Raw genomic sequence first — 24,841 nt, 5'->3', positions numbered from 1 at the left:
CGAATTTTTAATCCTTCTCTCTTCTAGAATAATTTAACATTATTTTTTCCTTCTGTTTCATGACATGGCTAATTTAAATTAAATAAACTTAAAAAATGTATTAGTTTCTCATGGGCTCAGAAAATATTGATAATATTATTAAATATGGCTATGGATTATAGAATTATTCAATCATTTTAATTTAAATCAGTTTGTACTAATTAGATATTTATACACAGAATTAAAAACCTAATGTTTCAAAAGGAAAAGACAGTATGACCACATATACCCGCAAGTTTGATAATTTAACTATACATAAGAAATATATAATTAAGTTGTAATCCAAAGATTAATAAACTACACTCAATCTTTTAAAGACTGAACTAGCAGCTGTAGAAATTATTATCATGGACATGATAAAATATCACAAATTGATATCACAAATAGAAGTGCTAACTGCAAGCTACTCTTGACCTCATGAAAATCTGAGTCACAAAAGATTATTAATGACAAGTCAGTAAATATGAATAATCAATATAATTGAAGAGCAAATGTCAAAACATTTTAGGAATAAGATTGATCACTTTATCATTCAGATAACTGATATAAAAAAAGCTAAAACAACTCTGGTACAATTCTTAGTTTAAGTGTTTGAGGCAAAATTAATCCTAAGAGCAAGGAATTTTCTCCCCAAGTAGAAGCTGTTATATTCTGTGTTATATCAGAGTATGTTCTTATTCTAATAAAGAATGTATTTAATTAGATGTGCATCTGTTCTGGGTCTCAAATAAAATGTCCCCAAGTCAAACTGTTTGATTACATTTCTGTGCCAAAAGGAGCAATATTTTATTATAAGTAATTCTAGGCCAGCAATAAAAGGCATATGTTAACATGGGCAAAATTCTCTTGCCATTGAGTAAACAAGTCAAGAAACCACAGGAAAGGCAGCAGAAACAAAAACAGAATGAGGTATACAAATACAGCACTTATGCATTTCAGTTAAAAAAAAAAATTCATTACCTTCATAAAACTGATTTTCAAGTGACATGTAAGGATGGAATAGAAAAGGTTCAAGTCTTTTTGGAGATACAAATCTCCATTACTATTAGCTGTCAACCAAAAGAATATACTTTCACAATTATCCTTTCACATACTTATCTTTAATTCCTGTGAAGATATACTTGTATGATTTCCTTTCTTCTACACCTCAAGTTCTATGGTATTTAATTCTCTTCTTGATTATTTTTATTTTGTACAAGTCTAATTTCACTTAATGCAATTGTTTCTTATGAGTTTTATATAATGAGTTTTATATAATTCAGTTATACTGAAAATATTATTTAGAAAGAGTAAATTTACACCTGGTAAAAGAAAGGCTCTCATAAAATGTGTACTCAGTAAAGTCTCTTAAGAAAATAATCATCTCATTAGGTACTTTATTTAAATCTAAATTTCATGTTTTATGCTTGCTTAAAGTAACCTAGTATTCAATAGTTATTATAAAACTCCTCCCCATGAAAACAAATGGAGAAAAAATATTCATATACTTTTTAGAAAGTATAACCTTAAAGTTTCTTATTCTTTGAAATATTTAATGAAATTATTTTTGTGAAATGTTGATCTTAAGTTATTAACTAAAATTTATACTAGAGTTAATTTTACATACCTTGGACTTGAGGGAACCTCCCCAATTTTCATCCACAGACTTCAAGAATAGCTCCTGCATACAGCTGCAAAAGAAAAAACAGGAGTTTAAAAAACTGGTATAAATTTTAAAAATGTAGCTATAAAATAAATATAAAATTTCATAGTATAAACATTCCAGTTAAGCAGATATATAGATCAAACAAACATCAGAAGAGAAAATGAAGGCCTAAGGGTATTAAACAGTAGAGGTGTTCAAGCCCTTCCTGGAGTACACTCAAACTTATTAAAAAAGACTGAAGAAGATATGAAGACTTGACAATGAACTTTAATAGGTAAGCTGTCCTAGGAAGTTTTTTACAAAATTTTGAAGATTTCCTACAGTTTTTCTTTTAAGGATGCTAAGGTGAATCCAGGTGTGTATCCATCATCTATTCAACAAAAATATTTAATGAGAACTCCTTTTGGTTGCTTTTAAAATTAAGTGATCAATGTTCTACAATTAAATAATACAAAACCCCAATCAATACCTTTAAAAAGTAATTAGAGTACTATGTAAAGATATTACTGAAAACTCAGTAAAATCTCATTATAAAGAACTTAAATGCAAATATTTCCCTTAATGAGATTCAGCTGAAATGAATTCAATGGTAAATGTTGCTTTTCTACCTACACATTCTCTTTATAATAAAAAGCTTATTATAAAAAACTCAAATGCAATGATTTTATTGCAATGAATTCAGTTGAAATGGATTCAATAGTAAATATCACTTTTTTGTAGCTGTAGAGCATTGTCCATTCTTCTGGTAGTGACTTGGGAATGCTGTGACTCTGAAAAGACAGGCAATTATAAGAACATACTACATCCATTTTACTTCTTCTTAGCTTTTAGTCTTTTTTTTTTTTTATGTCCAAGAGCTAAAGATAAATTTTACTTTTCAAGTTCTAAAATAGCACAGAATCACGTGCACTATGAATTTTTTTTTTTCAGACACTAAAAAATGAAAGCACAAAACAGAAATTTAAAAAAAATCACCTTAATTCCAACTCCTCCCAACATAATGGCTTTAAAAAAACATTCTGGTGATTCTGGGTTGGATCAATAAAGTTCTTAAGTTTTTGAGGGGCACAGCTACTGAGAGTCTGATTGAATTTATTTTCCTTCACACTACTCATGGACTCTCTGAAACACTGATGATTTCAGATTAAGAACTCTGATGATCTCTAAGATTCTTAAATAAGATTTGGTTAATCTTGGTTAGCTACTCCTGCACCCCAAATCTTTAAAAGTATAAGGCCATATTACCAATGAGCTCATAAAAAGATTCTAACATCACTAATCAATACAGAAATTAAATCAAAACCACAATAAGATACCACTTCACACTCATTAGAAAATATTATTAAAAAAAAAACAACACCAAAACAAGTGGTTGAGTCGGATGTGGAGAAAATGGAATCCTTGTGCACTGCTGTTGGGAATGTAAAATGGTACCGCCACTATGGAAAACAGAATGGTGGTTCCTTTAAAAATTAAAAATATAATTATATGATCCAGCAATTTCATTTCTAGGTACAAACCCAAAAGAATTAAAAGCAGGGACTGGGATAGTTATTTGTGTTATTATTCGCAATAACCAAAAGGTGGAAGCAATCTAAATGTCTATTAACAGATGAATGGCTAACCAAAATGCAGTATATATACATACAGAGGAAGGAAATTATGACACATGCTACAACAGGGATGAAAATTGAAAGCATTATTATCCTAAGATAAGGCAGCCACAAAGGTATATATACTATAGGATTCCACTTTTATGAGTAGTCAAATTCAGAGACAGAAAGCAGAATGGTGGTTGTCAGGGGTTGATGGGTGGTGGTAGGGAGGAACTGTTTAATAACTATGTTTCATCTTGGGAAGATGAAAAAGTTTTGGTGATAGACGGTGATGAAGCTTGGACAACAACATGAATGTACTTGATGTCACTGAATTGAACACTTAAAAACAGTTAAAATACTTAATTTTATGTACACTTTACCATAATTAAAAAAATAAGGCTATATACAAATTTGGTTACTAGATTTATCTTCTGTTTCCAAGTTTATGATCCCCTGGAAACTCTAAGTGGAGATTCCATTACCTTATATGATGGCATTCCTCTATACCACTGTTTCCTTAAATTCTTTGTATCATTACACAGCAAAAACAGTAACAACTGTTTGGAGCACTGGGGTAAAAGGAAGTTGCTGCTTATAATTGGAGATGACTAGCCTGGGGGCCCAAAGAAGGCAATGGCACCCCACTCCAGTACTCTTGCCTGGAAAATCCCAGGGACAGGGGAGCCTGGTGGGCTGCCGTCTATGGGGTCGCACAGAGTCGGACACAACTGAAGCGACTTAAGAGCAGCAACAGCCTGGGGGCCTCTGGTCACTTGAGTTCCCATTTGGTTGTCCCAAAGGACTGAAGGATCCGAGCACTCTCGTAACCCATTTTCTGCACCACAAAACATGAACTGATTAATGAAAAATATTAGAAACGTATTTTTTAATGACTACGCAAGCTCAGATGTGAGCTTCTCAAGGAAAATTTCAAATGCTTAAAGCATTAATTTGTGATGCTAGTTTGGCATTTTATTTAAGAATTTGCAGTGCTCATAGGAAAATATGTTTTTCATGGTGAATAAATACAGTAAATTACAAATTGTGGTAAATTTTCAATGCCTTATAAAGTAATCATAAGAATCTTTGGCAACACATACATTCACATACAAGGAAATATATGCTACTCAGAATTTATCAAATGTATGAAGTATGAAAGGATTAAAAAAAGTTAAAATTTGAAACTTCCTTGAATTTCACCTTTAGCGTTTTTACTTTTTAAAGTAACATCATAAACATATAAAAACTGACCTTCAAACATTTGTGGAAAAATACCAGTTGAAGAAAAAGCAAAGAAGCAAGTTATATAACTTCCACATACAAGCTTTTATTTGTTTCTATTACCAACACCAAGTTGGTAGGCCTTTCTTCTATATGCATTAGAGAGAAGCCTTATTTGCACTGATAATCTAACTCTAGGCACTATTCCATTAGGATTATATTACACTGGCCCAAATATTTTAAATGGAAAAATAATTTAAATTAGAAAAATATGAAAATGATGCACAAAACTGCACTTCCCCTTTTGGCATCCATACCTATTTCCATATTACTTCTTATTGCTAGTTCTCCTAAATTTCTAATAGCATCCTCCAAATGGGAAGTGGAAATATCTAACTAATTTGAGCTCTATAACTAATTTACCTTATTTGTAACAGGATTTTTGAATATTCCAATTTCCCTTTCATTTAAAAAATAAGTGATTTTTATTATTCTTAAAATAAATTTCAGCTTTGCAGTTAAGTAATTTTTTGCAATTTAAATATATTTTGAGAACTACCAAGACTATTATTTATAAGCTACCTCAATTTAAATTCTGTACATTTCATATATTTTCCTAATATTTTGAGACAATGTACTCCCCTCACTATTGAAAGACTTCCCTGGTAATTTATTTACTGTTGAAATATAATGATTTCTTTCCTACCTGACCAACCTCTTGTTACAAAATTTTAGTTAGGGCCTATAATGAGGTTTCTCATACAAAAACAGCTGAAATCTTTACTTTGTGGTGATAACTTTGCCACAATTAAAGTTTTACTATGTCACTATAAAATGGATCAGATTAATAGTAAGACAAAAAGATCATTCTATACTGTTTTCTACCAGACGGCTAGATTCCTAGGTAAGTTAAGGCAACATACGTGAGTTTTGTAAAATTTCTAAAGAATTTTTAAAAAGTACTGCATTTAACTTTTACTGCCACCATCATATCACCACCATTACAACAAACCTATAAACCTTGTCCAAGTCAGAAATACTCTGCTACTTTTCAACACTAAATACTTAATACTTTTGTTGGTGATGGTATCAATGGCTCTGAAGAAACATTACAGTGAAAAAATAAACTATTTAAACTAAGTCAAACTATCAAATTTTCATACAGCATGGTATTGTTAAACAAGGAGGCTATCACACAGAGGTGGTTCTAGGGCATGAGTGACTTATGTAACCAAACCCTAAGCCTATAGATGCTTTAAAGTTAAGAAATAAAACCTAAAATTACCAGTCATCAACTAGGTTTTCCCAAATAAGGTAGCTTCTTAAGCTATAGCCAATCAAAAAATATCACACTGCTTTGCTTCCACATCTCTAAGTGCTATCCCCAATTCCTTGTTGGTGGGGCACTTCTAACTACTTCCAGCTGGGTGTTACCCAGTTTGAATTGATTTATGCTTAAACCATTAAAATTTTTAATAGGCTTCACTGTATCTTTTAAGAGTATAGTGAAAAGAGCTCAAGTTAAAAAACCAAATGTGTATGTGGGTCTAGTTCTATTTCTGCTAGAGACAGCAAGTCATTCTCTCTGGGCTTCAGTTTACCGTCTGAACAAGAAATATTCCCAGGGCTTCCCTGGTGGTCCAGTAATTAACAGTCTATCTTGCAATGCACAGGTTCAATGCCTGGTTCAGGAAGATCCCACATGCCATGGAGCAACTTAGGCCTATGCACCACAACTACTGAAGCCCCTGGGCCCTAGAGCCTGTACTCCTCAATGAGAGAAGTCACTGCAATGAGAAGCTTGTACCACAATGAAGCCTCTGCTTGTAGCAAGGAAGGTCCAGCATGACCAAAAAATAAAATAAACCTTTAAAAGAAAAAAAAAAAAGAAATATTCCCTACCTTCCAGAGTTGCTAAAACAAAGTAAAAAAAAAAAAAAAAAATCACAAAACACGCAAAAAGCCTGGATTCTTTAGATGCTCAACAGGTAAGAATAGTGAATATTTTCTTTGACGCTATCCATTATGGTTAAGGTGTGTATCCATTTTCATAGAAGCCTGTTTAAGGATGTTATTCATTGTTCCCGTTACTAGAATTTCTTCAAATTTTTGTCTCCACTTCAAAATTTCTCAAGCTTTCAAATTCAAATGACCTTAGAGTAGTGTTTTCAAGCCTTACTGTACAACTATACACTTGAATTATCTAAGATTTTGAAATTTACTGATCCCTGGAACTTACCCCAGTTCAAGTAAATCAGGACAGTTGGGTTGTGGTCTAGGCACCAGTTTTTTAGTTAACACATAGTACTTTTAAAGTAATGTGCAGCTGGGGATGCCTTGGACTACCCGCAACTATTAACGAGGCAAAAATTACAAAACAATCAAATAGTAGTAGACTTTTGCTTAAGAGACTAGCTAAATTAATTCAATGTTCATCGCAGCACTGTTTATAATAGCCAGGACATGGAAGCAACCTAGATGCCCATCAGCAGATGAATGGATAAGGAAGCTGTGGTACATATACACCATGGAATATTACTCAGCCATTAAAAAGAATTCATTTGAACCAGTCCTAATGAGATGGATGAAACTGGAGCCCCTTATACAGAGTGAAGTAAGCCAGAAAGATAAAGAACATTACAGCATACTAACACATATATATGGAATTTAGAAAGATGGTAACGATAACCCTATATGCAAAACAAAAAGAGACACAGAAATACAGAACAGACTATTGAACTCTGTGGGAGAAGGTGAGGGTGGGATATTTCAAAAGAACAGCATGTATACTATCTATGGTGAAACAGATCACCAGCCCAGGTGGGATGCATGAGACAAGTGCTCGGGCCTGGTGCACTGGGAAGACCCAGAGGAATCGGGTGGAGAGGGAGGTGGGAGGGGGGATCGGGATGGGGAATACGTGTAAATCTATGGCTGATTCATATCAATGTATGACAAAACCCACTGAAATGTTGTGAAGTAATTAGCCTCCAACTAATAAAAAAAAAAAAAAAAAGAGACTAGCTAAATTAATTCTAAAAGGTAAACCAGGTAATCAATGACGACATGGAACAACAGACTGGTTCCAAATAGGAAAAGGAGTACGTCAAGGCTGTATATTGTCACCCTGCTTATTTAACTTATATGCAGAGTACATCATGACCCCATGAATTCGCAGCATGCCAGGCCTCCCTGTCCATCACCAACTCCCGGAGTTTACTCAAACTCATGTCCATCGAGTCAGTGATGCCATCCAGCCATCTCATCCTCTGTTGTCCCCTTCTCCTCCTGCCTCCAATCCCTCCCAGCATCAGGGTCTTTTCCAATGAGTCAACTCATTGCATGAGGTGGCCAAAGTATTGGAGTTTCAGCTTCAGCATCAGTCCTTCCAATGAACACCCAGGACTGATCTCCTTTAGGATGGACTAGTTGGATCTCCTTGCAGTCCAAGGGACTCTCAAGAGTCTTCTCCAACACCACAGTTCAAAAGCATCAATTTTTTGACGCTCATCTTCACTTTCTGCCATAAGGGTGGTGTCATCTGCATATCTGATGTTATTAATATTTCTCCCAGCAATCTTGATTCCAGCTTGTGCTTCCCTTCAGCCCAGCGTTTCTCATGATGTACTCTGCATGTAAGTTAAATAAGTAGGGTGACAATATACAGCCTTGATGTACTCTTTTTCCTATTTGGAACCAGTCTGTTGTTCCATGTCCAGTTCTAACTGTTGCTTCCTGACCTGCATATAGGTTTCTCAAGAGGCAGGTCAGGTGGTCTGGTATTCCCATCTCTTTCAGAATTTTCCAGTTTATTGTGATCCACACAGTCAAAGGCTTTGGCATAGTCAATAAAGCAGAAAGGCTGACCTGCTCTTAATTAAAATGTAGGAGTTTAAAAATAAGGAAGCATGGCTATAAAATGATGAAATCTAAGTATTATAATATTTAGAGATCTTAAATGAAAAAACTATTATGATAACATTTAAGTATATGCGACCCTCTTAAAACATTAATTACATCACTAGTGGTAAAGAACCTGCCTGCCAGTGCAGGAGATGTAAGAGATATGAGTTCAATCCTTGGGTCGGGAAGATCCCCTAGAGAAGGGCACTGCAACCCACTCCAGTATTCTTGTCTGGAGAATCCCGTGGACAGAGGAGTCTGGTGGGCTACAGTCCATAAGGTCACACAAAGTCAGACATGACTGAGGCAACGTAGTACACACAAACGTTATTTCTTAGTCAACTGTACTCGTTTCACATACATCTGGAGAGGAAAAAAATATTAAGCAGAAGCTATTTCTTTTTTAGCAAAATTTAGTCAGTTAATTCTCAGAGAAAATGTTTACAACTAAAACTATGTCTAGGGATCTGCTGATGTTTTAAATTTTAATTCATTATTTATCAAAGTCATTCCTACATTTCCTAATATTTTTTAAAGTGCCTGTAGTGTTAGAAACAAAAAGCTACAACTACACATAAGCAAATAACTAGAGTACTAAATATTTGTGATCTTAGAGTAAGCTTTTGTCAAGATTCAGTTTAAATGTATAAGGCAAACTGTATTTATTAACACTTTCATACACACTCTGACCGATGGCATTCTTGTATAGGAACAATGAACGAATACAAAGGATTAGGGAAATAAATTGGGTTTTACAATTTTAGCAAACCAACCTGGTAAATATAATGCTCTAAAATCATACGCCTGAGATCAAACTATTCATTTTTAGGTGCTTTCTACCAAACTCTGCAAAAATATAAAACAATCACTCTGTCTAAGGAAGCTTCCTCTAAGTTAAAAACAAGCAAGGTAACATCTACCTTAAATTAGGCTCTGAAGAAGGTAAGAGTACGCTAAGGGAATCTTTCCATAAAGATACAATCACTGTTCCACTAAAAAGCTCAACGAAAATGTACAAAAAGAAAAAAAAGTGTTTCTCTGACATCACCACAATCTAAATTAGACCATTCCAACTATGAAATCTGAGGAAAAGAACAAGGCTTCTTTCAATACTGTGATAAGAAACAGAACTTGCATGTACACCTAAAACAAAGAGAATTTCATTACCAAGAGGTTAAGACTGTAATGATCAGATTTCCACCTAGAAGCAAATATATTCACAAATACAGAGCACACACATTCTCATACACACTTCAGCTTTAAGTATGAATAATTCAGGGTACAGTCTGGGAACAATATATTCAATCCTACTAATACCTAAAGAATATCACACAATGTAAAGAATAATGACAAAATGCCACTATATTTCCTGAGGTCAAAATATCAAGAAAATGGTAAAAATGACCCTAAGCTTGAATATCTTAAAGGTAAGTAGTTTTAAAAACAAAACCAACTAGCCCCTTGGTAATATGTATAAGTAAAAAAAAAGGCAAACAATTTAATGTAAGTACTCAATAAATAAATCAATATACCTAAAAAATTTTAATAAAAAATTAATTTTTGCTCCTAAGTGTTTGAAAAGTGTAACCTCTAATTCTGTTAATTTGAAAATCTGAGATTGAGATCCTATTAAAAAACAGTTCAATATCCATTCAATAGTCTCAAAAAATGAACATGAAAGTGCCAAAATGACTCTGAGGTAGGTGTGTTTAGGAAATGTGGCTAAAAGACAGCCTGGAGATAGATTATGAATTACTTTAAGGATTTACTTCCCTTTTAAATATGACAATCTGCAAATGTGACAGAATGTTTTAACATGCTTAGAAGCGGATCCTGATTTGTAAATATCTAAAAAAAATTGGCTACATTTATTTTACATATTAAAGATAAAGCAGGAAAAGCTGCTTTTCAAAAGAGAATTCTTCGTGTGTTTCCATTACCATCCAATAGTGAACACCACTGTCATAAAAAAGGAGGCAATTATTATCATTTGCAAGAAAGCTTACAATTATCTGAAATAAAAAACAAGAGCTGGCTCAAATTGAATGATTTCATTCTATTAAAATTAATCACCTGATGTATTTTCAATTTAAAAACTGATACCAAAAGAGCTGCAATAATTCAAAAGTTAAACAGGATACAAAAATGAAGAACAACAATGTGAAATTAGAAAAAAAGAAACTAGGCCAGTCTACACATTTTTACCTTTTACCTACTCTCTGAGGAGTATACTATCTATTTTAGAACTTATTATGGTACCCAGATAAAATTCATGGCCTGCTACAGTAGAACTTAACACTTCTATCTTCCAAAAGAAAACTGAAAAGGCAGTTTGGAACTAAGGGATGTATATTTTACTAAAAACTATCCTCTGTCGCTGTCTCTTTTCCCATCCACCATCATTGCCTTCAGGGGCTATCTTGTAGCTAGATGGAATTCTTTTGCAGCCTTGTGTTGAGGTTAGCAGTTTCTGAAATAAAAACACTGGAAAGTGTCCTCACTCTTCCCTTCCACATTTCAATCCAGTCAGTCAATAAATCCTGTTTCTTATTGCCTAAATCTATTTCAGATCTGTCCCTTCTCCATTTTTACTACAGTGTGTTAGTTTAAGCTCCTTCCTGCATCTTTCTTTTGGAAGCTGGCATCCTAAGTTCTTTTTTCTGGCAACGGTACTCCTCTCTGCTCTGTCAACTATCATTCACAACACCGACAAAAGTTATTAAAACACAAATCTGATGCCAATTTACTGTTTATAGTCCTTATCTGTCATCATCTGCCTATAGGGTAGAGTTCAAACTTCCTAACAAGGCACACAGGCCCTACTTACTTACCTATTGTTCTCTCTCTTCATAATAAGCTATCTGATTCATCTTAGATGGTCATCTCCCTCATGATGACTCTGTTCCTTTTCAAATACTTTTCCTTCTGCCAGAGATGACGTTCTCCTAATCACTTTCCAACTTATCTTAAGCATCAACTTCTACATAAGCAAGGGGTAACATTTACCTGACCTGTCAGATGGTTATATCCTTCCTTCTGTGGTGCTTTTATACCATTTATTTTGTTTACAGAACTTATCTCTGTGAATTCTTAAAAGAAATCAATGCATCTGGAAAATTAACAAAAAAGAAATTGTACAGAGGGGTATAAAATAACAACTAAAAATCTTCCTTTGCCTCCTATCTCTCATTCGATAACTTTTAAACTGTCTGTTTTTAGTTCTTCTGTTGGTCACTTCCATAGTGATTAACATGGTTGTATCTATAGTTCTTGATTATGTCAACTTTAAGAAATTTATTGATTCCCTCCTCCTTCTGATTTTTATTTAATTTCTAATTTTTTTTAAGCAGCTACATTAGTGGATATTATGTTTCATCCCAACAGAATATCCTGCCAAATGCATTCCAGTAGTCCAATTTCCATGTGTATTTCTTTGAGTCCTCTAGGACAGTGACTTTTGTCTTATTTTGGCATTTTCAGAGCCTACAGTATGAAGTAATATTTAGTATATAAAAAAAAGTTTATTTTGACTCTGAAGAAGGTATGTCTAAGAAATGCAGTTTTAAGACAGCCTGGAAATTGATTATGATTACTTTAAGGTTTTATTTTCCTTATAAATATTATAATCTGTAAATGTGACAGAATGTTTTAACATGCTTAGACAGAAGCTGATTCTGATTTGCAAATACCTAAGAAAATTCACCACATTTAATTTTCATATTAAAGGCAGATGAAATGCCACATATAGAGACTATAAAAAATAAATTTAAACTATTTTCAGTTCAACTGAATAACTGCACAAAAGAAACTTGTAAACTTTTCTTACACAAATATATGACATACATGTTTATTGTCACTTGTTAGCTGTATGACTTTAGGCAAGATCTCCTTGTCTCAGACCTAGCTATGAAATGGAGATGATAATGGTACTTTCCTCATGGAGTTGTTGTGAGGATTATATAAGTTAATTCATATAAAGTCTTGGAAGAGCACCTTCATATAATAAGAACTTAATGAATGTTTGAAGATATTATTAAGTAAATTTGTTTCTTTATTTAGTATTGTTGCTACTCACAAGTCTTGAATTTGAACTGTTGCTAAACATTTAGTTTAAAAAAAAAAACTTTCTGAACAGTGTTTTTATATTATATTAGAATAACCTGTTGAATTAAATTTGTTTCCTTTGAAGAAATCAGTTCATAGTTTTGATGCTACACGCACTACAAAAGTGAATCTATTTTAAGCAATGGTGAAATGTCTTTAGGGACTACAATTTCACGCAGTTAGCCTAACCTCCATTTCATCCTTCTATGCTTTACACACAAGTAGCATTCAGCTTCTGATAGGCTAAAGCTTAAAATTTGCCACTGTTTTGAATAATGCTGCTTAAGCTGACTTCTAAATTACTCTGAAGTTGGCTACAGAATTTCATGTATTATTTCTTAGTAAAAAGAGCCTTATTCAAGGGTGAAAACTTATATTGTAAGCTAAAGGCTGGGGATTCAGAAACATTAAAAAAATAGTTCTGAACTTCAAAAAGCATAGAACACTGGGAGAGAAAGAAAGCCAGACATCAGATACTGCACACCACAGGTATGTTTAAGTGCTTTGGGAATGCAGTGGTGGTTGGTGGTTTAGTTGCTAAGTCATGTCCGACTCCTTCGACCCCATGGACTGTAGACTGCCAGGCTCCTCTGTCCATGGGATTCTCCAGGCAAGAATACTGGAGTGGGTTGCCATTTCCTTCTCCAGGGGATCTTCCTGACCCGGAATCAAACCTGGATCTCCTGCATTGCAGGCAGATTCTTTACTGACAGAGCTATGAGGGAAGACATAGGTGTAGCTTAATGTAACTTGGAAGTGGCAGTGGTGGTGGCTGAGGAGGAGAAATTGGGGAAAACTTCTCAGAAAAGGGGACACTTGAGCTAAATCTTTAAAACAGCTTAAGTAGAAGTGGTATACTCTAGTAATTGAGGGGAAAAACCAGTCTGTTCTTTACCTAAGAGCGCATCATCCATCTGCTCCCTGCTCTAACTTCTCACATGGCTACTGTGGCAGCTTTTGTGGCAGTTCTTACATTATTCCACAATCCTAGCTAATAACTGGTTAGTGACCCAACTTGAGCTGGTAACAATCCTTGTCTAAAATACTTCAAAGACCTAACAGGAGAAGAATTAGTCCTTTTCTGGTGGGAAAAGCTGTAAGATACAACAAGCAAGAACCGGCAGTTACACGTTTTCCCACCACAAGCAAAGAGTCAGTCAGTAGTGAAGAGAATAGTTCCTTCCCTTCCATCATAAGATTCTATGCACAAAAAGCAGAAGTCACTTACACTACTTAGTAAATACTAATAGCACCAAGATTTAAACATTTTTCTGTCATTAGTTTACCGTTTTTTTAAGTTACAAATTAGTACACAGGCTTTCCTGGTGGCTCAGTGGTAAAGAATCCACCTGCCAATGCAGGAGACATGGGTTCAATCCCTGGGGAAGGAAAATGGCAACCCTCTTCAGTCTTCTTGCCTGGGAAATCTTGTGGACAGAGGAGCCTGACGGGCTACAGTCCATGGGGTCGCAAGAGTTGGATATGACTGACTAAACAACAACAAACTAGTATGCTCTTAATAATTCAGTCAATATCCTTATGAATGTTTGTAAATTGTACCTAGGTACACAGTTATGAGCAAAACTAGTTAAAACAGTAGTAAACCAGCTAACCAAAAAATCTTGTTCTAGTTATATCTGTGATGTTTACTTAGGTCTTTTACGATCAAAAGTGGGGGAGAAACAAGACCAAATACAAACAAATATAGGAATATCTACTTGCAGAATAAGGGACTTAGAAGATATTTTCTGCATTTGTTGGGAATAAATACATTTTTTAAAAAGCAAATTTTATGTTTTTGCCTATCAAAGGCTAAATTTAGCCTATTGATTTGAGTGTATGCATTTGAAAAATGATTAGCTTCATCCCTGAACAGACTTATAAAGCATGCAACTAAGATAGAGCCAAAATGAGTACTCAGGTAACATTTCTTTTATTATAAATTGCCAAAGACATTCTTGCAAATAAACTACAAATTTCCTCTTCTAAAAAATTTATATTCCCAATGATTTACACACAGCCATGTTTAAGTATTCTTAATATTTTTGACATAAGGCACTAGTCTATAACGCAGGTTCAATCCCCAAGTCTGGAATATCTCCTGGAAAAAGAAATGGCAAGCCACTTCAGTAAACTTGCCTGGGAAATCTCATGGACAGAGGAGCCTGGTGGGCTACAGTCAGTGGGGTCTCAAGAGTCAGACATGACTTAATGACTAAACAACAACAAACTAGTCTATATATTGCTTTTACTTTCAAAGTAGAACTAAATTAAACTATAATTTTAAAATTAAGCCTTAAGTCAGAGTTGAATGAGACAGAAAAGCTATTGTGTATATTGTTACCTATGATTCAGTTCAGTTCAGTACAGTTGCTCAGTCGTGTCTGACTCTTTGCGACCCCATGGACAGCAGCACGCCAGGCTTCCCTGTCCATCACCAACTCCCGGAGTTTACTCAAACTCATGTCCATTGATGATGTCGGTGATGCCATCTAACCATCTTATCCTCTGTCATCCCCTTCTCCCGCCTCCAATCTTTCCCAGCATCAGGGTCTTTTCAAATGGGTCAGTTCTTTGCATCAGGTGGTCAAAGTATTGGAGTTTCAGCTTCAGCATCAGTCCTTCCAATGAATATTCAGGACTGATTTCCTTTAGGATGGACTGGTTGGATCTCCTTGCAGCCCAAGGGACTCTCAAGAGTCTTCTCCAACACCACAGTTCAAAAGCATCAATTCTCTGGCACTCTGCTTTTTTTATAGTCCAATTCTCACATCCATACATGACCACCTATGATTATGTACCAATAATCCAGAGAGCAGTACTGCACAGATTAAATTAAATCTACCACTTTTATATAAGAATGTGGTTTATATCTACATGGAGGCTTGCCTGACCTGCCATACTTTTATATTTATACTACTATTTTAAGTATTTTGGTTCCACCAGGCCTCTTAAAGAAAATCATTCACTGATTTTGTGCAATACTGTCTGAGCAAATACTTAATGAGAAGTACATCTTACAGATTATGAGCAAGGAGTTGAGAAAAAACAAGTACAGTATAAAAGGTGTATCAGGATACAGGCTCACTTGCACTTAGATATAATAAACATTTCAGTTTGTGTGATTAGTTAGGCATGTATTAAACAGTGGGCTATTTCCCCATGGATAATGCTGAGCTGTAACTGCTGCAACGTGTCAAGATATCAAACAGAGCTCAATTAATAATGAAAACTGAACAGGAATATGATTAATTTAAGAAGCATGTGACTGAAGTTTGGTTTTACTAAAATTATATCATAGGGACTTTCTTGGCAGTTCAGTGATTAAGATTCTGCACTTCCCCTACAGGGGGCATGGGTTTGATTCCTGGCTGAGGAACTAAGATCCTGTATGTGGCACAGTGTGGCTTAAAAAAAAAACTCACAAAATTTGTATATTATAAAGCATTACTGAGAAAGGGCAATTAAGTAAAAACAGCTTTTATATGCACTTGGTTTATAGTTTAGGCATATTTGATATTAGTCAAAGGCTAGACTTTCTCAGCTTACCCATGATTACAAAGGGGGTGTGTGATAAAGATTATTTCTTTTAAAACACCCCTTGTTCAATCCATCTGTTTGGTGTCTCAAGAAATAATTACTGTTGGCCGAGTGAGTGTACAGACCATAGAGTAACAGCTTAAAGATGAGAGGATCAATCACACTGCAGCCACCTGACTCATGTGAATATATCACTGAAGAAACGAAACAGAAAACAAGAAGGAAGGAGCCTACGAATTAGGTCCTATGTCTTAAGTCTATTTAAAATCAAGTTTTAAAAATCTGTTTAGATTTTACTTACTTGCAATAAAGACTAACTTTTATATATGGGAATCTTCTAAACATTAAAATATATTATGGGTGTATGTGAACCAAGAAAATGAAAACCATGGTAGACTCGGAAGCCACATCTGGGACACAGGAATTTCAGGTTTTCAACTGAGAAATCAAGTGTAACTTTCAGTTGAATACTGACATTAAAGCGTGTCTGCTTGTTTTTCTTACAAACCTATAAAACTGTACTCATTGTTAGAAATAAACCTTTACTACCTAGTAATGAGAAGATACAATTACTGTTTGAAAGCTTTACAAACCATAATGCCTCAAAGAGGACTCAATAAGTAAAACTGAAAGAATATTAAAAGGAAAGAAAGCAGAGAGATGCTGACATTTTTTCTCAAACACAGGGACTTCATCAATTCAGCTTGATTTGGATGATATAAGCGACCTATTCAGGATAATTTTTAAATTAATCTACAGGTCTAACGAAAAGATTTAAAAATTGAGCAAGTTTACTATTAATTTGAACAGTGGGTAAAACCATAGCAGATTTTACCAGATAGTTAGAACTACCTAGTCCTGGTTGTCTTCAGGTGTTAAAGGTGAGAGCAGGTATCAGGAAATATTAGTCACAGGTGTGCAAATTAACAGACCATATTCTTTAGTTAACCAGATTAAAAGTTATAAGTTACTGTTGACAATTATGTAGGTGCTTTACTTTCATCTCAAATTTCATTTGTAAGACTGAGTTCTTATTGTAACTGAATAAAACCATCTAGTTAATTATTCTCTGGTTTCAGGTGGCCAGAAGTAAGGAAGAGTGGACAGCACAGCCATGGTACGATGGTCTATTGGTCTATAACCATACTTTTCCCCCTCATTTGCTCTGATGGATCTAATGCCCCAGGCAAGAAATCAGTCCAGTTTCTAAAACTACAAAATGCAGAAGCTAATGACTTCTTTGTATTTAAGTTGATTAAGCAATTTAACATTTTACCTCATCTCAACTAAATCATCTAATGGAAAAGAGATACTAGAAAGCAGTACCTTTTTAGTTTCAAATTGTGCTTCTTCCTGACAGCACCCTCTACAGTCAGGATCCAGCTGCAGAAGGTTGAACTGTCCAAGCAAATCACAGGAGCTGCAGAGCAAGTTGCTGGAGAAACCTAACTCTCTGCAAGACTCTGAGGAAAACTCTGCTCCCAATGCAGAGACCTGAAAACAAAAAATAAGGGGGGGAAAAAGTCATCTTTACATTACAAAGCTTCCAAAAAGAACAAGCTAGAGTTGTCAAAATCTAACACACATACCAGAGAGTTAGTGAAACGCCTCATTTGGAGACAATTTTAAAATTATTTTAAAACTCTGTAACCTTGAGTCTTTGGTTTTTCCCATCTCCCCCAATTTTTTTTTTTTTTTCTTAAAAACTTGTCATATTGCAGCTTGGCTAAAACATGGATTCACAAAAAAGATCATATATTATTTCTTTGTGATATACATACATATATATCTTGCAGAAAAATGAATTTTCATTTCAAGAACTTAGGATCTGCTTGCCCTCTCCTCCTTCTGCTGTGTATCTCCTAAATGTTCTCCATTTCTATTTTTAGTCCTCTCTTTGCATATTTTCCATGGAAAACTATGGCTTTTCCATGGCTTCAAATATTCATTTATTAAAAACTCTCAAGTCTTTTTTCTTAAGCATCAAGCTTCCAACATCTTCTCATTTAGATGTATAGGCACTGTAAATTCAAATTCTCCAACAGTGAAACATCTTTTAAAAATCTATTCCTTCCAATGTATTCATATTCAGAATATCTTAGCAAAATGGTACCATTTGCCCTGACTACCCAGTTGTCCAGGTCAGTCAACCTAGACTCCACATTCTTCACCATTCTTAGAACCAAAAAAAGCAGAGACATTACTTTGCCAACAAAGGTCCGTCTAGTCCAGGCTATGGTTTTTCCAATGGTCATGTATGCATGTGAGAGTTGGACTATAAAGAAAGCTGAGCACCAAAGGATTAATGCTTTTGAACTGTGGTGTTGGAGAAGACTCTTGGGAGTCCCTTGGACTGCAAGGAGATCCAACCAACCAGTCCATCCTAAAGGAGATCAGTCCTGGGTGTTCACTGGAAGGACTGATGCTGAAGCTGAAACTCCAATACTTTGGCCACCTGATGCGAAGAGTTGACTCGTTGGAAAAGACCCTGATGCTGGGAAAGATTGAGGGCAGGAGGAGAAGGAGACGACAGAGGATGAGATGACTGCATGGCATCACCAACTTGATGGACATGGGTTTGGGTGGACTCCGAGAGTTGGTGATGGACAGGGAGGCCTGGCGTGTTGCGGTTCATGGGGTCGCAAAGAGTCGGACACGACTGAGCGGCTGAACTGAACTGAGAACCAATCAATTAAGTTTTGACAATTTGAAGAGCTCTCAAGCCTCAAGTCTGTAAAAGAACTCTCAAATCTTTTCCTGCCTCAGTGGCTTAAATGGTCAGCTAGTCCTACTTCTCACTACACCTCCAATCCCATTCTACTTTTCAGCTACAATGGATTCCTATAGTACCTGAAAATACAAAACCCTTACTCAAACATACATTTATTTGCTCATATTTTTTTATGTTAGGCTCTTTTATACCTTTCCACCTTGTTAAATTCTACTTATTTCCAAGAACTTGATCAGTATCAGTTTTCTTTGGAAGCCTTCTCTGAGAAAAAGCAGATTCCAATCTTTAGCCACTATCTTTTCTAAGAAACTTAAGCATAGCTGTAAAACAGCACACTCATGACACTGCACTACGTAAACCTATGATTGTTTGATTCCCCAATAATGCTGTGAACTCTTTCAAGGGCAAGCATTAAATTATTTCTTTGTATTTCCAGCACTTGGCTTTCCAGGTGGCACTAGTGGTAAAGAATTTGCCTGCCAATGCTGGAGACTTAAGAGATGGGAGTTTGATCCCAGGGTTGGGAAGATCCCCTGGAGGAGGGCATGGCAACCCACCCCGGTATTCTTGCCTGGAGAATCCCATGGACAGAGGAGCCTGGCAGACTACGGTCCATAAGGTTGCAGAGAGTCAGACATGACTAAAGTGACTTTGCACACAGGTACATGCTAGTTCTCAGGTGTGTTAAGCAGACGAATTGGTCAAAACCAGACTCAAGTAGGGGGAATTTCAGATTGACTGTAACGGGTTGATCTAGACCAAGAGTCTGCAGATTTTATGTGAAGGGTCCCATAGTAATTATGTGAGGCTTGGGTGGCTATATAGTTTCCGTTGAACTACTCAACTCAGCTATTGCAGCACAAAATCAGTCACAGACAGTAATAAATGAATGTGTGTCTGTGTTCCAATAAAACTTCGCTTACAAAAACAAGGCTTGCTGGATTTGGCCCACCAGCTAATTAATCAAGTTGATAAAACCAAATGGCATATCTCGTTGTAAAAAAACTTTAAGTGTTGCTGGCATACTCTTCCAAAATGCTAATCATCCCACTGGCCTTACATTATGTCAACATCCTAATTTGATCCCTCATACAAACATCCTTTACCTTATCTAAGTAATAGTGGGCAGGATATATCATAATGTATCAAAATAGATCAAGTATACCAGTCTAGCCATAGGGACCTAAGACCCTTGCTCCCATACTAGTACTTTGAATACAGTTTATTTACTTGTAAAGTGATCTGCTTCATCTATTTCACAGGTTAATTTCTATTTCTCCAAAGATGGCCATACCAAAATATATACATCATCCTAAATGTGACTGGCAGGGGCTTGTGACTATTCTTTCAAACAGAGTGTCAAGAAGTGATAATTACGTGATTTCTGAAGGTAGGCCATAAAAAAGAAAGCCATCTCTGCTTGACTAGGGCTTGCAGGTGCCGTGTCTCTGTTTCTCTAAAATACTCAACTTTTAGCCACCAAGCTGTAAGACAGCCTAAACTACAGAGAGAATGTGGAGAGGCCCATGCAGAGAACTGAGGCCTCCAGCTGACAAACAGCATCAACTACTAGATGTGTGAGTAAAAAGCCTTCACACTTTAGTCTTTAGTCTCAGGCTGAGGTCTGAGACATCGTGGAACACACAGCCACGCTGTCGTGCCTGTCTGAATTGCTAACCCATAGAATCTGAAAGCAAAATAAACAATGGTTTTATACCACTAAATTTCAGGGTGATCTGTTTTGCAGCCATGGTAACTAAAATAGGCAATAAAAGTAAAATCACTTTGAAACAGTGAACTGCTAAACAAATGTTAAGAAACTGTTACCAAAGCATGTTTTACAAAACAAGAATCTCAAATGAAAAATCATGGGATCATAATACTTGGTTTTATTCTGGCATTTACTGAGCACCTACTGACAGGCAGAGTGAACATGCAAAACGTATTTGAGTCTGATGACACTGTGATTCAAATACCAACTCAGAGCAACCTTATTTCTGAATTTCTGAATAGGAGTAATTACCACTTACTTCACAGAGTTTGGAGGATTAAAGGAGAAAAAGTACAGAAAGCATTTAGTAACCTGTCCAGTACCCTGCTGCTGCTAAGTCGCTTCAGTCGTGTCTGACTCTGTGCGACCCAATAGACGGCAGCCCACCAGGCTCCACCAGTGAGTACTTAATAAATGTTAGAATTATTCTTACCTTCCACTGTGGAAACAAAAACACTATTTATATTTAAATCATTATAATAGACACGGGTTAGAAGTAAGTGTAGGGGAGATAGAAGGTATCTTGAGTTTCATGAGTGAATCTTTTTTTCTACCATAATTCGTTTTTTGCAGACTTAAGGCTTTGACTCAAATAAGAACATCAGAACATATATTAAAGCACTTTATAAGTACAAAATGCTAAATAATATTGGAGAGTTCAACTATAAATTACACCCACCCATCTTTTTTGGCTCTGCCATAGTGCTTGTGGAATCTTAGTTCTCCAACCAAGGACTGAACCACACCCTTGGCAGTGAAAGCACGGAGGCCTGGATGACCAGGGAAATCCCCTAAATTTTCTAATAATTAGCCACCCTTGTAAGAAAGACATGGATTTTAAGGACAGGGTGGGATAACCCTGATTGAGATAACTACTTAACAGTTTACAACTTTCTCCAATTCTAAGTAGGATTCACAGGCTAAAAGACAATGCATCATTCATTTATTTTTCTGGTATTAGTGTTCTTTAAAAACATGAGGGTTGTTGGCAGAGAAACTGTAATAACTTTAATGGAACATTACCCCTTAGGGCAAAAGTCTGGTATTGCTATTCATTTTACTCCACTTCTACATTCACATGACTGGTTGTCTCTTTACTCAGAAAACTCACAGGGTTCTCACATAATTCTGAAAAGGTTCAAACCTGAGATAAAAGCAAATATATGGGTTTACAGATCAGCCCCAAGAAAATAAGTACCAGAAACATGACAAGCCATAATGACAAGCTCTTACAAGGCACCAGATACTTTGTAAAGTGTTGCTAAACACTTTACATCATTATTTCATTTAATCTTATCCTCCTATGAAAGAGGTATTATCCTCACCTTATAAAGAAGGAAACAAAAGCTTTAATTCCAGCCTGCCCTCAAAACCCTTAACCACTGTTACTACCACCTTTCACAGAATCCATGATGTGCCATTATTGTATGTACTACTAAAAACAACAAACACGCTGACAGTTATGCCACTGACTGAAGTAAGAGCAATCCAGATGATAATCTGTGAGGAAAAGGGGATGGAGTGTGGTGTCTTAGAATCAGTGAAACAGAAAGTCATTTTATACTCACTGCTTTCAGTACAGGACCTTTCTGAATAAAGTAATATTACATACAAGCAGAATGAAAAAATGAATACCACTTAGTTCTTGGAGACTCTAGAAAACAGCTCCCTTAGGCTATGCTATTTTTTTTTTAATGCGTAAGCATACTCAGAATGTATTTTCAGATTAAATCATTTTATATCCTCCCAGTTGTCACCTCATTGGAATGCTGATAATCATGAGCTGCTATTAACTGTATTTTTTCCTTAATTAATAGATTTTATTGAAGTATAGTTGACTTACAGTGTTTCAAGTGCACAGCAAGGTGATTCAGTTCTTTATATATAAATACACACACACATATATTATTTTTCAGGTTATTTTCCATTATAGACTATTACAAGATATTGACTATAGTTCCCTGTGCTATACAGTAAACCTTTGTTGCTTGTTGCATATCTATTTTTTTCTAAATTAGAAACCTAGCATTCTGTTCATACTAAGACAAACAAGTAGAGTCAAAATGTCATAAGCTTTTCAGTTAGGCCAAAGTTTCTAAGTTTTCTAGGGACTTCCCTGATGGCCCAGAGGTTAAAGAATCTGCCCTGCAATGCGGGGCACTTGGGTTAGATCCCTAGTCAGGAGACTAAGATCCCACATCCCAAGGAGCAACTGAGCCCATTCAGGTGCCTGAACTACTGAGCCCACATCCGGCAAGTAAGATCCGAGGCAGACAAATAGGTAAGTATGTTTTTTCACGAAATTTGTTAAGTTTTCTATAATATAAGGAGAGAGAGGTTGGTGGCCTTAATGAAGATGACACCCAAATTTCTTTGGCGTGAATTCTGTGGATGATCACTTTGAAAGATTGTTTAATAACCATAAATTCCTCCTACCTTGTATGTATGCTTCTTTGCAATGTGACTCTGTCACTCTTCTCATGCAGAGATGGAATCTATTTCCCTACCCTTGAATCCAGATTGGTCTTGTGATTTGCTTTGGCAAATATTGGGATGTGGAAGTGATGTGATTTCTGAGGCTAGGCTTCATGAGGCAATGCCACTTTTGCTCTGTGTCTGGCCTTACTGGAGAATGAGAGGTCACATGAGGGAGACCTAAGTCACCCTAGCTGACAGCACCACTAAGTATGAAGCCATCTAGAACCCTTCAGTTCAGCTGACCTACTGGCTCAGTAAAGCGGTATAAATGAAAGAAAGTGAAGTCACTCAGTCGTGTCCGACTCTTTGCGACCCCATGGACAGTACCCTGCACCAGGCTCCTCCGTCTGTGGGATTTTCTAGGCAAGAGTACTGGAGTGGGCTGACATTTCCTTCTCCAGGGAATCTTCCCGACCCAGGGATTGAAGCCAGGTCTCCCGCATTGTAGACAGACACGTTACCGTCTGAGCCACCAGGGCACCAGGGAAGGTATAAATGAGGCCAAAGGAAATCAACAGGGAAACTGCTCAACAGACACATAGAATCATGAGAAATCATTATTTTAAGCCATTAAGTGTAGGGGGTGCTTACACAGCCACAGATAATCAAACAGTTGAAGAGATAATGAGATCAGAAGAAGTCAACTTGAAATGTTACTCTTTATATTTTCATGGTGGTGAGTGCAAATTATCTAAGACTGACAAAAAATTCTTGAGTACAAAGTTTAGAAAGGGGTCTTCCAGTAATTTCTAAGGCACCAAATGACTGAATAATGAAGTACTACAAAGTTAATGAGAGAAGTAAATAATCCACCTTTTAGGTAAGGCTGTAAAAGTAAATAGGCCAGATCTTTAAACTCCTTAATGACAGAAAAGCCCAGGTGTTTGTGGAGGCCTTCAGTATAGACCCTCAATCCTCCAAACCTTGAATAAATTAATTAAACCAGATCTCTAGGAGAATACTCAGCAGACTCAAAACAGAGAACACTTGAAAAATTAGGCTGATAAAAGACACTTGTAAAAACTCCAAGTGTGGTGCCTATTAAAAAGTTTTATTATTCACAGTTAAACGAACTAAAAACTTCTAATAAGTCGTTTGTGAGTGAATAGGAAAGTAAGTCGAAACTAGCCTCTTCCCATTCAAATGTAAAGAAGGTATCTCTTCTGTTAATGGATAAAAACTAAAAAAAAAAAAACTTGGTTAGACAACGATCGATTTTAAGCGAGATGAAAGCTATCATTTTAGAAAATCAATTTCAAGAATAAATTATGCTTTAGTATGGAGTAGTTCCTTTTATTGCAACAGTGTTGTTTAAAAACCACAAATGATACTGAGGTGTATCCAGCGGCCTGTGAGTGCCAGAGAACAGAGGTAAAAAAGTAAGAGTGACACAGAGACGACAAACAAATGACAGAAAGAAGTAAAAAGGAAGTGTACCCTGGACCAAAGTCTTGAGGGCTTTCCTCTAAGACTTGAAAGGAAGCTTTGTCATAAAGACGACAGTTCCTTGCATTTCTGCCAATTTAGTAACAATCTTCATTCCTTTGCAAAACTTAGTGCCTTTCCCGTCCCCCACCCCCTCACCCGCTTTTACGGCGTGTCTTACAGACTGTACTCAAGATAGACTCAGGTCAGGAGAAGGAATCGCTAGGAACCCAGGGCGGGGGAAGATAATCGTCAAACCCGGAATAAAGCCACGTCGCACGCCGGCCGCAGCAACCGCTGGGGGAGCCCACCCTTTTCAGCTGTGTCTCCCAAAAGGGACCGAATATTCCGTTTTCCTTAGCGCAATCCCTGTCGCTCGCCCTGGG

The 24,841-nt window shown here is 36.1% G+C and overlaps 1 protein-coding gene across 1 annotated transcript in view; it reads right to left on the bottom strand.

Annotated features, from left to right (window-relative positions):
* SELENOF (selenoprotein F) overlaps positions 1 to 24,841 on the bottom strand; it is a 38,359-nt gene that overhangs the window by 13,187 nt on the left and 331 nt on the right. Inside the window, exons 2-3 of the mRNA XM_043877869.1 lie at positions 17,377 to 17,544; positions 1,646 to 1,709 (exon numbers count right to left, since the gene is read on the bottom strand). Of these exons, the coding sequence (XP_043733804.1) occupies positions 1,646 to 1,709; positions 17,377 to 17,544 (232 nt within the window). The remainder of the gene's footprint in view (positions 1 to 1,645; positions 1,710 to 17,376; positions 17,545 to 24,841) is intronic.

This window comes from Cervus elaphus, chromosome 20 (genome assembly GCF_910594005.1).
Source record: "Cervus elaphus chromosome 20, mCerEla1.1, whole genome shotgun sequence".
Classification (NCBI taxonomy): Eukaryota; Metazoa; Chordata; class Mammalia; order Artiodactyla; family Cervidae; genus Cervus; species Cervus elaphus.
The sequence above is the reverse complement of the archived record's forward strand: the minus strand, read 5'-3'. Positions and strand labels throughout refer to the sequence as shown.